The 12,614-nt window shown below is 40.5% G+C and overlaps 1 protein-coding gene across 2 annotated transcripts in view; it reads left to right on the forward strand.

The window, feature by feature from the left end:
• Nucleotides 1–12,614, forward strand: part of LOC112151285 (matrix metalloproteinase-16) — a 75,338-nt gene that overhangs the window by 55,177 nt on the left and 7,547 nt on the right. For both annotated transcript variants that reach the window (XM_024280120.2, XM_024280122.2), the window contains 2 exons: nt 620–837; nt 8,870–9,008. In XM_024280120.2, coding sequence (XP_024135888.1) covers nt 620–837; nt 8,870–9,008 — 357 coding nt within the window. The remainder of the gene's footprint in view (nt 1–619; nt 838–8,869; nt 9,009–12,614) is intronic.

A 12,614-nucleotide genomic window follows, 5' to 3' on the forward strand; every position in this document is an offset into this window, starting at 1 on the left:
AAGATTATAAGTTAGCGTAGTCACCGTAACAGTCGTTTTGGCTTGATGTCACAAATACAATCTTTTTTCTACTGCATTTCTGATTCACAATGATTTGAAAAAAGAAATACTCAGAAATGCAATTTTAATCTTAGTTTTCTGTATATGTGTCCTCCATGAGAAAAATGCAACAAAAAATGTTGAAAACATCAAAACAATTTTCATTGCAGTGGGTCTTTAAGAGGTTTAGAGTTTCTTGTGTTTCTAGAGACAGAAAAAAAACAACAGACAATTAGTCAATAGATCCTTTGTTACGTATGTAATTATGGGTCTCCCTCAGGTTAGGGATTCTCTTGTATTTGAACATCTGGATATTGGACATCTTCAGTTTGCTGCTAAGACGTCCTGTGTTGCATTAACCGCTCAGCAAGTAGCACATTTCCCAATAGTTCCAAAAACATAAATTCTGATTTCCTCACCCAGAGAATATGTTGTCTTTTCATTATGGCTCGATGAGGTGTGATTCATTACACCACTTCCCCTTTACAGTTTGTTAAAAAAGTGGTTTGGTTGTAAAAACAGCATGCTGCAGATTTATGTGTTGAAACAAAGTGAGATTTATTTCTCTGACTTCCTCCAGGCCCGCCTGATAGGATTCCCCAGCCCACCAAGGCTTTGCCCACGGCGCCCCCTCCCCGTTCCCATCCTCCCTCAGACCCCCGTAAGCCAGACAGACAGCCGCGGCCCCCGTGGTTTCCCCCCGGAGACACGCCGTCACCTCCAAATGCTAAACCAAACATCTGCGACGGAGACTTCAACACCTTGGCCATACTAAGGCGGGAGATGTTCGTCTTTAAGGTAAATGAAGAGTCTCTCATATCAAAACAGACCTGCAGCTTTTTCACATTTGTATTCCACAAGTCTTTTTGAACCTCTGAGCTGTTTAGCTTGTACTCGCTTCTTGGAAAAGCAATCAGTCTTTGGAGGCCAAAACAACCCTCTGTGCCTCAAGAGTCTTTTCCTGCTTGACATTTCTGGGGGAAAGTATTTGACTTATTGACTGATAAACGCAACTTATTGCTTAATTCAGACCAGTTTAAATGGCCTGTAGGGTTGAGACCTGTTTGCAAACAAAGGAAGATGCAGCAACACCAGTTTGAACTTGTCTACCTCCCATCTAGCATGTGCTTTTGAAAATATATCTAGAATTTAGTTGTAAAATGATGGTGGAAAATGCTCTGGAGACTAAAGGCTAGTAGTAAATCCTTAAGCTGTGTTCACAGTGAACGTGATTTGTGTCAAAGAATGGTCAGTTTCAAGCAAGCTTCAGCAACAGCATGTTTCAGGCGATGTGGCAAAAATTCTGACTTTGGATGAATATTTTGCCACACAAGTTCAGTCATCTTAACCTTGGTGGAAAACAAAGTAAAACACTGAACGACGCTCATAAATATTTAATTAAATATCGTCTTGTCCGGATTTTAGGTCGATACAAGTATTACCAAACAAAATATCAGAATCGATTTTTTCCTACACCCCTAATAGGAAGGTCCTCTAATTTTATTCTTATTTGGATTTTTTTTCCAACTTGGACTATTAACAGCAAGTCGTCAAACTGGGTCACAGAGTACCACAGAAGCAGTCATTCAGATCCTGCAGTAGAAGTTCAACCTCACAGTATTGAGAGAGTTTCTGAATGATGTCATGAACCCAGACGTGAAGATGTGCTTATTGATGCGGTTGTAGCGGAAACTGTGTTGGACAGTAGCTCCTCTCACACCCAGCGGGAGTTTATGAAGACATTTTTGGACAAGTGATGAGCAGCGAATTTGTTGTGCGTCAAAACAGAGGCGGAGGACGCAAATGTGCCGCGTGAATCTGGTTTGGTGTGAACACAATGAATGTCTAGTTGAGAACTTTGATGATTAATTTGTTCTTTTTTTAAAAATAAAAAAAAACTCTTTGGTTTAAGTTGATTTTTTACTGAGACTGGACTTTGTTTTGTGCAATGCCTCCTTTTTTTCCCATGAACTCTCTTGTGTCGCTGCACACAAAAAGTTTATGTTCTTGGTGTGAGCTGGTGAGCAGACGGCTTTGGCAACACGCAGTTCTCGGGTCAGCACAAAGCTGTTCTGTGTTTTCCACTGCAGGGAGAATTAGTGCATCTGCTTTATGTAAGAGCAACTGTATTTTCCTGGGGATATAAATAGAGCCTTCATCAGTTAAATAAGAAGCTTGGAGAACTTGGGGGGGGACGGCCTATCTTTGGGCTTTTGAACCCCATGTAGCAACTTTTATTTTGCTTTTTTTTAAAAATATATATCTGAAATCTCCAGCCGGGCTTTGAGTCAGAGCCACTACTTGTGAACGTTTTTGACCATAATCAGACGTCTGTGTCTGCTTCATGGAGGAAACGGTAACTGCCAGTCACAACATGCAGAATGCAGACTTTGGTCTGACAGACTCTCAGTCTGCTGCAGCTCATGAATGCCTCACAGAAGAAGAGTTTGACATCTCAAAGTGATGAGGATCATGGGATTTCTGCTATAGGAGATTTCTCTGGAAGCTCGCTACACAGGATGACATCCATTGGTCACTTGGAAAGGCCTTTATGGCCATGCAGTTGACAAATTTATGAAGTTTTAAAGCTTTAAAAGAATAGGATTAAAACAGTCATAAATAATGTTTGGCTGGAACTTTTATTGCATTCTTTGTCTGGCACACTGAAACAGCTTCTGTTCTGAGTCGTGGCTTACTAAACATTTTTTAATATTGATTTGTGTGATTTTTTTTTGTTTTTATAGATTGTTTTATATTGTAGGTAGTCTTAAAAGAAGATAATCCAAAGTAAAGCTTTCACAAAGGAATTCCAACAAAAAAGAATAAATGTTTTATAAAATAAACTGAAGTTTTAGAATCAAATCAGTAATTTTTTTGTTCTCCTTAGATCAGGCATATCCAAAGTCTGGCCTTCAAAATCAAAAGTATACAGCCTTTCTATGATCTACAATTTCTTGATTGTGATTGGCTAACTTAGATTTTAAGTTGATTTTTACATGTAGCAACAATCTGTGGCTAAAAGACTGTCGGAGCTTTAAGGGCCAGACAAGAGGAACAGATTTTTTTTTTTGTTTCTGAGATGAAAATAAAATTACTTTTTTGGGATATTTTCTTGTTCGCATGCTTTAAATATAGAAGTTTACAGTGAGCATCTAATAATTTGTATCATCTAATATGAACCTTATGGAGCCCTAAGGGGACATTGAAGTAAAAAAAAAAAAAAAAAATGGAAGTACAATTAAAAAAAAAAAAAAAGGTTTCTGGTTACTATCTGCTGTGCACCAGTTAATTGTTTGTATTTAACTTCAATTTTTCTTTTTACTTTGATGTCCCTTTAGGGATTCTGTAGCACCCAGATTTGAAGTTGGTTAAAGTTTTTTTCAGACAGACTTTTTCTTTCTTTTATTTCTGGTCTTGAAATCAGGAATTTTAGATGTTTTTCTGTTCTATATGAAGAAATGAAAAATGTCTCTAAAATGTGGGTTTCGGGCTGCACGGTGGCGCAGTGGTTAGCACTCTTGCCTCACAGTGAGAAGGCCCCGGTTCGAATCCCGGCTGGGACCTTTCTGTGTGGAGTTTGCATGTTCTCCCCGTGAATGCGTGGGTTTTCACGCAGGTGTGAATGTGAGAGTGAATGTGTGTGTGATTGAGGCCCTGCGACAGACTGGCGACCTGTCCAGGGTGTACCTCGCCTTCGCCCTTCAGTAGCCGGGATAGGCTCCGGCACCCCCGCGACCCCGAAAGGGAAGAAGCGGTCTAGAAAATGGATGGATGGATGGATGATCACTTTTCTTTAACAGTTACTCCTCTCATCAAAAGCAATACTCTCAAACAACCTTTTTATTAATTTTAATATATTTTTTTTTATTAAATAATGAACAAAGGGTGTTTTTACAACTGGTAGGAATGTCCGGATCGCATTCCAACCACTGTCGTCTTCTGTTGATTCTCGACTTTTACGTCTTAAATGTTTCACCAACACCAGCTCCCATTTTCCCAAAGGTCCATATGAAAACCAGACTAAAGGCTAACGGAGAGAGGTGATTTGTGGAGCGCAGAACTATATGTTTAAGTCAACTTTCTGCACATCGTATCATTAGGCGCGCCAGAAATATGAGAAAGTGGGTTGACTTGCTCATTATTTGCCCGTAAATCACCTCCTTTTCCCTCTGCTAATCAGGAGTGCTTCAGTAAAGTGAAATCAATAAGTTTAGCTTGGATTTCCTGTGCCTGTGTGATCACTAGGAGGAGCAGGTGGTCTTAATATTTCTTCCCTCTCTATCACCCTTCTGCCAGATCTCTGCTAAAAAGCTGACATTTTGTGTTAACACCTTTTTTTTCCACCACATAATTAAAGCTGCCCAACTGCAAACCAGTTTATCTGGAATCATAATTAGAGATGTGTATTTTTCAACTGACAACGCCAAACTACACAAATGAGGCTTTAAGAAAGCTTTGAGTGATGACTCCTGGAGCAGGAACCACGTCTTAAGTGTCTACGGCTTGTATTAGTTTAATACGAACGTTTTGTCACTTTGTTGTAATTTCTCAGTGGTGATATCCTTTTTCAAGTTGATGTTTTTGAAGGATTCTTTGCTCCAAAATTTCATCCTTTTGATCTATTTGGAACTGAAGATTTTAGCTGTTGTAGGATTTTTTCAGAAAATGGTATGTGTCTTGTTTTTTTCATTTAAAATCATACCAAAGTTAAGCATTTTACCGTGTCCGCTAAGCTGTATCTCATTGTTTACAAACCATTCCAATGTGGCGTTGCTCTTTATGCGTCTTGAACAATGGTAACAGGCTAGCAGGCCATCTTTAGCAATATATCTTATAGGTTGAAATGACCATAAAGCGTCCTGATTCTTGAATTGAATCCTTGCAAAAAAGTTCAGTCTTCATTCAGTCTTACGTGTAAATGTCCCATTAAGACTACAAAGTTTTAGATTTTATATGTTGGAACTCCTCCGACTTAACTTTTTATGAACTCACGACCATTTGGCAAAAACAAACATTCATTTATATGCATGTATTCATACCTCAACCGTCCTTTTTCCCCCCGCTTATAACCAGCTTTGTCCAGGTGTACCACAGTACTCTGAGCTGAGCTGAGCTGAGAATCAGACAGAAAGTTTCCACCAGTTCTTTCAGCTCCCATCAGCCTCGAACCGCAGTAAAAAAAAAAAATAGATGTACATTCTCAGACATCATTATTGAAGTTTGGATGGCTTCATGGCTCACTGCAGTTTTCTCAGTTTGTAGAGCCAGAAAATGCACGCAGGGATTTAAGGGATTTGGGTCAACCTTTTACTGCGACACAGTTTCATTTAAGCTACAATATTTTCTTGGTGGAACAGAAATCCAACCAGCAGCATTGGAAGACATTAGCTACTGTTTTTGTGACTGAAAGTTTTCCACTCTAAGATAATATACATTAAATCCATATGCCATTTCCTAATGGTAAATGTGTTCGGGTTAAGAGCTTTAATTTAGATTTTTTCAAGCAAAAAGATTATTTTATTTAACAGTAACTATTTAGAATCTATCTCCTTTTTTGGTAAAATACCAGATCTGTTTTTGTTTCTCATCATTAGTGATTAAGTGGAGTATCTACTGCCTTCTTGAGGCGCGTCTTTTCTCAATGCTGACATATATGGAGGAGTAGGGGTTTCTGGACTACAATTATTTCATTTTACTTCATCAAGTTTCAACATTTACATACCAATTATTTCTCAGATGGGCTGCAAGCTTTAAGAAAAATGAATTTAGATAAAATAAATGAGCGTAACTCTCACTTTTGAACTGAAACATTCATTCACAGCCAGCGGCAGATTGACTCAGCAGCTACTTTAGCTCTGGTTAATGAAATGTTAAATGTTGGAAGACATTTGAATTTTACTCATCAGTGCTTAAATGTTATTTCTTGAATTTACATAAACTGCTACTAAACCCAATTGTTCTTTTCCATGAGCCCTACCATTAGCCTAAACTGAGCTAAGTGTCTGTTGCTTGTTAGACGTGGCAGAGCTGTTTGTGTTTGCTTTAACTGCAAACATTTGCCTGACCATTACACCAACGATTTAATAACATTGTGCCCAAGTGTATAGACACTAATACGATGTTGATCCTGGTTTATTGCTATTGCACTCTTTACTTTTCTCAGAAGGCTTTCCGATGGATTTTGGAGTAATTCTCTGGGAATTTGCACGCATTGATTCTGTAAAGCGTTTGGGAAGCCAGGCATAACGTTGGACAAAAATGAGTCACTGTGCTGCTCACGCTCATCCTGAGGATGTTCACTGGATCTGAGATCAGAGCAGTGTACCGGGTCAGGAAAGTTCGATCCAAACATAAAAGCAAACCTCCGTCCTCAAAGTTTGACTTTCCGTGTACCATCATCCTCAGAGGGAAGTTGTACTTCCTCACTGTTATTTCAGATACTGTACTTTCTGAAATCCAGATTCACCATGGATGCCCCAAAACAAAAAGCCATCACATCACTCAACACATCTGTTCTTCTCCAGTCTGCTGAAACCATGAAGCTTATGTCCGTTTATCCCTCCGTACTGTAGCAGACATCATATTGATCATGGAACAAACCATCCTATTAAAGGCTGCTTTTCAAAAATCCCCCATAAAGCCTCATGTTCTATCGGACAAACACACGGATGAAGTGTTGAGCTGCCATGAGTGTGGACACTAACGGAAGCCGTTGGGGTTAAAAAGTTTGACCTGAGAATATCCCTCAATAACTGCCACGTCATGTGTTGTTATTGACAGAAGTTGGAGTTGCACTCGCTCAGGTGAGGGAAGTTTCCCGTCCAACTCCTGACTCCGTTTTAACTGTTTTCATTTTTTTGTAAAGCGACTGAGCCCAACAACAGCTAGAAAAAAGGTCTCTATTCCTTTCTGTCAGGCCACAAAGAATCAACAGTGTGACATGAAATGATCTGAATGTCGGCTTTATGGTTTCAGACATACTAAAAGCCCCCCTGCACCCCTCCTACACAATAGAGGTCCCTTTAACCGAAAGAGACAACACAGTTTTGCATGATTTTGTGTCACGTCAAGTTTGTCCTCCATCTCTCTGCAGTAATTTTGAGCCAATTTTTGGTCATTTTGAGTCTCTTTGTAGTTTCTCTATTGCTGTTCAGTCAATTTTCTGTCATTTCTTTGTCTTTTCACACTCGTTTCTTTGAAGTCGATCTGTTTTTGTGCCACGCTGTCTGTTGCTTTCATGAGGATGTGTCATACAGTCTCTGTTGCTCTTTTCACAAATTTTTCCGGATTGGTAGAAGCTTGTAGCGTGACAGAATTCATGTTTCTCTGAGGAGCATGTGAGCTCTTAATCCATTATTGTCTGCCGCACAGGTGTATGAGAGAAAAGACCTTCTCTGTTCTGTTTTCTCTACATTTTTTGGTGTAGTGCTAACACAGAACTTTTGGTGGACGCTTCTGTAATTGCAGCATTTCTGCTGAAGTTTTTCCAAATAATGAAGCCTGCTTTCTTGAGCTTTATTTTCAGAGTGGGAGTGGGACAGGAAGGGAGCCAGAAAGAGAACATTTTTTTTTTGTTTTTTTCTAAAGTCAGAGGGATTCAAATGGGTCAGATTTCACGGTTTGATCTGTTTTCAATTACCGGACAGGCCTTGTAGGGTGGAAAATGCTGAACAATTGAAATGTGTGGAGGCAGCAGGTACAGAGCGTCACTGAGAGATGGAAAAGAGGAGGAATGAGGATGAAGATTGGGGCTCAATTAAAAGGAGGGGTTAGTCAGTGAAAAATGTTTTTATTCATCTTGCTCATTAAACAAGGGTGCTACTGAGGGTCTCTCCTCTCTGTATCGCCATGTCCCCTCACTGTGGGTCAGGTCATTTTGGTCAGAGAGCTGAGCACATTCTGGAAGTGCAATTGGCCCAGGGTGGGACATCTCATCGGGTTCTAATGGCTTTTGCATCTGGGTGTCCCCCAGCTCCTTCTGTCATCAAGTTTCATCCGACATCAAAAAGGCACACCTTCCAGTTGGCTGCACGCATGTTTCCCCTCCCCAAAGGGGAATCAAGCCCCTTGGCTTCTCATAAAGCTCCTGGCTATCGCTTTGCCCCCAGTGCTTGATGGTTTTCCCAATGCGTTCTGCGAGTTCTGCATGTAGAGGCACATCCGCTGAGCCTTTTCCTGGAACCTGAGAACGTGTATCTTATAGGCATCACGGCTGTCAAAGCAGCAGTTTTTGTTTTGAGCGCTTGGCCTGAAATGGCTGCTATCAGATGCAAGGATTTCCTGCCAACTGGTGTCAGAAATCGGACTTCGATCAATTTCTCTCCTAGATCTGGGAAGTTTATTGTTCTGAGCATTTCCTCAAACTCTAACATTTCTGATCCGTCCGGACGTTTCACACCTCGTCAACGACAAAAGGTGCTAAATGCACATTTATGAACCCACACGCCATAAATAAATGGTGTTCTTGTTCCTTTTCGTCTGTTCCTTATCACCAACCAAAATATCCTCAGCTGCTAAATACTGCGCTAGCTGCAACGCTGGTGTTTGGCAGGCAGGTTTGGCTTTTCCACTGAAAACACTTGCTTGCCAAAAGCTAAACTAACAATGAATCAAACCAGCCCACACTTTCCCCTCCATCTGTCAAAGCAGTTATGATATTTGCTGGGTGTTTTACTCTATGGTCAGAGTTCCTTCTAACCCCCTAAAACAAGGGAGTTTCAAGAGGTTACTTAAGCAAATGTTGCTCTAAGCTGCTGCAGTTTAAAAGCACTTATCTTAGATTTCTGCTAAATGGGTGTTTTTCCTGACAAGAGTTCCTTTTCACTCTCAGGACCAGTGGTTTTGGCGAGTGCGGGATAACTCTGTGCCACCAGGATACCCCATGCGCATCAGCGTCTTCTGGAGAGGCCTCCCACCCAAAATTGATGCCGTCTACGAGAACAGCGAGGGCAAGTTTGTCTTCTTTAAAGGTAAGTGTGTTTCATGATTTGTCTTTGATGCCATGTGCAGCTCTTTTCCAGCAGAGGAAGAGCGACATTAATAGAAAGATATGTTCATGGACATCGTCTTTCTACATTCCAAGAAAAGATGTATATCTGCTGTAGAAACGTTTTGTGTAAACGGAGGAGAAATTAAAAGAAATTCTTGGTTAAAAAAATATGAGATTTGCTCACGAATTTAAAATTCTACATTTCAAAACAGTTTTAAAGTTGACTTTTTTAAGTCAAGAAAAACAACTTTACAGTAAACGTTAAACAAGCTCAGTAGAGCTCATATTTGCATACTCTCTGGAGAAGAAGAGTGGGAGTCAGGGAGATGTGAGGGGTGCTGATGCAAGGAGGCGTAGGTAAGCTATGAGAGTCTGCCGGGATCAAGTCTACAAATCCTCTCTCAAAGCCGTTTCTGTTTTTAACACCAAATGCTTCCTGGAAAGGCGCTGCGTGGTACCACAGGTCCCACAAGTTTGACTTCCCCGCCTGTCCCGCCACTCCGCCCGCAGCGGGGACTTGGTAGATTAAGAAAATTCATTTTAACAGAAATGTCACTTCTCATTTGCATTCACACAGCTGATTTCCCAGAAGGCTCTATTCCTTTTGTCCCCGTTTGAAAGGGGAAAAAAATAAGGAAGAAAATCTGTCGGGAACAAAACGCAGCACCGCCGGTCTGACTCAAAACAGCTGCTTTGAATGTCCCGGAATAATGAATTTTTCCAAAATAAATGCCCAGATGGACTCGGTAGAATAAAGTTTACAAAGTGAGGTCACGGCTGATTCCTCACAGAACATGTCAGGCGGGTGTTCATTCATTCAGTGCAGCCCTGTGCCTTTTATTCGGTCTGTTTTTTTTCTCTTACTCCTTTTATTCAGCATCTACAGCTTAAAGCTGTTTATAACATTTCTATTCAGTGGTAGAGCTGGGCTTGTTTTTTTTGATCAGAGCAAACATCCCTAAAGAGAACTGCTGAGCTGCAGCACACCGGGAGATGTTACAGTATTACACTTGTATGCAGAGCATTAGATTAGTCTAAAGCATCAGAGTAAAAACTGTGTTGTAAATCAAAACAACACTGGCTCATTACAGTTATGCTTTTCACAGCGTTGTACGTTGGATCTTAGTATTTTTTATTAAATGCTAAAATATTCTCCACAATGCCCAACAATCTAAATCAATCCTCAACTTCCCTGAAGTCTTGTATAAATATCTAACCACTAAAAGTAGCTTTTATAAACAATAAAAAATAATAATATTACTAATAATGAGAGTTCAGAGGCTTCTACCTCTGTGCACACAAAAGTTGTGTAAAGCAGGTGGTAATGACCATACACAAAACTTAATGCAAAAAGATTTTCAGTGACCTCACCATAGCACTAAAACTGCACTAGTTAGAATCACTAATGACTTGTTTTTGGCTTCAGAAAAGGGACTAATCTCTGTTCTGGTCCTGTTTGACCTTAACGCAGCCTTTGATACGATCGACCATAGGATCTTACCCCAAAGCGTAGAGCACGACAAAGAGATCAGAGGATCTGCCCTCCGATGGTTTGAATCCTTACCTGATAGATACCAGTTTATTAATGTAAATGGCAGTCCTCTCATTGTACTCGAAATAGCTACGGAGTCCCACAGGGCTCTGTTCTAGGGCCCATCCTGTTCATGCTTTACATGCTGCCCTTAGGAAACACAATCAGGAAACACAGCATTAATTTTCACTGTAATGTATGTGAATGATACGTAGTTATATTTATCCATTAAACCTGACCAGAGTGACCACATAGAGAAACTTATGAGACAATTGTTTTGTGATAATGGGCTATATAAATAGATAAAATTGAAAATTGAATTGAAAAATCAGTATTTATTAAGAAAAACTCAGTCTTTGTTAACATTTCTAACTCTAAATAACACAATCTCTGACTTACCATAACCTCTTTGACTGTTTATGTGATCAACATGAATCAGCTGGTTCTGACATGGCAAAAACTGACAAATCTTGGCGAGTCAGCAGACTTCTCAAACATCAGTCGCTGTGTTCCACCTGCTGCTTCCATCCCTCAGACTCAGAAAAACTTCTTCAAGCTCTGAATCGGTGGTCTACTGATAAAACATGACAAACTAATTTCACAGTGTGGGTTACACACTCCACCTCAGCCAAAGTGCTTTCACACTTTGAATTTAGTGCAGATGGTGCTGGTTATATTTTCTCTTAAGTTTCATCTAACATCATCTGTCTCTAATTCTTAATTAATTTAGGCGTAGACTTCTCCTTCCAAGCCTTCGTGCCACTTTTACAGCTTGGTTTTGTTTAATTTCACTGTAGTGCACACTCTTAACTAAAGTTGACAGCAGCGCCTTCCATTTTCAAAATGTCTTTCAAGTTTATGAGTCTTTTTTCCGTATGAAAGCATCAGTTGAGGATGTTCAGATGTCTCCATCTTAGCCAAAATCAGATTTTATTAGCAGAGACTCAACCTGAGTGAGACCACACAGGCCTGTTTTAACACAACTCTGTGTATTTGATCATCCAGTTTTTCTTGTGTCTGCAGGAAAATCACACGCAGCCTAGATGCTCTTATTGCAGCCAGTTTTAACATGTGTGGAGAGTCAAAGTCTGACAGGCCGGGGGTTTTCATGAACCGCGTAATGCAGGTCACAGTATGCCAACAATCCAACTCATGAACTTTAGTACCAAAACTCTTATAGCGTCGTCCTGTGCACAAGGCTCATTATCCTGTTCTGAAAGAAGCATCTATTCGATTTACTTATACCGTCACTCCATAAAATGCTCTTCATGCAACGTTGAAGGCAAGCGAGGGGATTAGTGGGTGCAGCACAGCAGATGCAGAACCCCCCGCTACATCAAAGCAGCCCTCAGTGTTCAGAAGATGAAGGTAGGCTTAAATGTGCAGGCTGAGTCAAAGTCAGCTCTTACTTATAACCAAAACCCAAGAAATAAAGCGAGAATCTAATTTTGTGTTGGTCAGAGAGAACGTGAAAAAACTTTATTTAAGAACTGTAGTTTTTGTGGGGGGTGGGAAATGATTAATTTGGGGTGTGGTGTTGGGTTGTGTGTCAAGGCCAGAGGAAGCGTGAGCTATAGTGAGTGGAGCATTGTGAGGGCAAGACATGAAATGAATGGAATTTCCTTTCCAAAAAAGAGGCCACTACAGGTCTCTAGTCACACGTAAGACCAAGTCAACACCTCACGTTGGTGTTTCTACGTTTTGTGATCATGAATTCCCCAGAAAGATGATTTCTTTAGATTGAATGTTGGTTTTTCAGGATGTAGCTATTCTTTCCTCGCCCCCTTCTTTCCTAAGTCAGTGTTCAGACTTTCAGAGCTGTTTTATTCTACAGCTGACCATTTTTAATTTGAGCTCAATCATCTTGTCTGCTGCTCTTTGCACCACACCCCTCCCCCGCACATTCTTCTTCCTGGCCCACCCTGCACCTCCGTCAGTGATGTAGAAACGCATTTCCCGGGGTCACACTGTGTCAAAAATGCACCGTTTAACCTAATTACTCCACAGGAAGGAGGGCAAAGGGAAGAAATTGAGAAAATGAAATGACACTTGATG

Source organism: Oryzias melastigma, linkage group LG20 (genome assembly GCF_002922805.2).
Source record: "Oryzias melastigma strain HK-1 linkage group LG20, ASM292280v2, whole genome shotgun sequence".
NCBI lineage: Eukaryota > Metazoa > Chordata > Actinopteri > Beloniformes > Adrianichthyidae > Oryzias > Oryzias melastigma.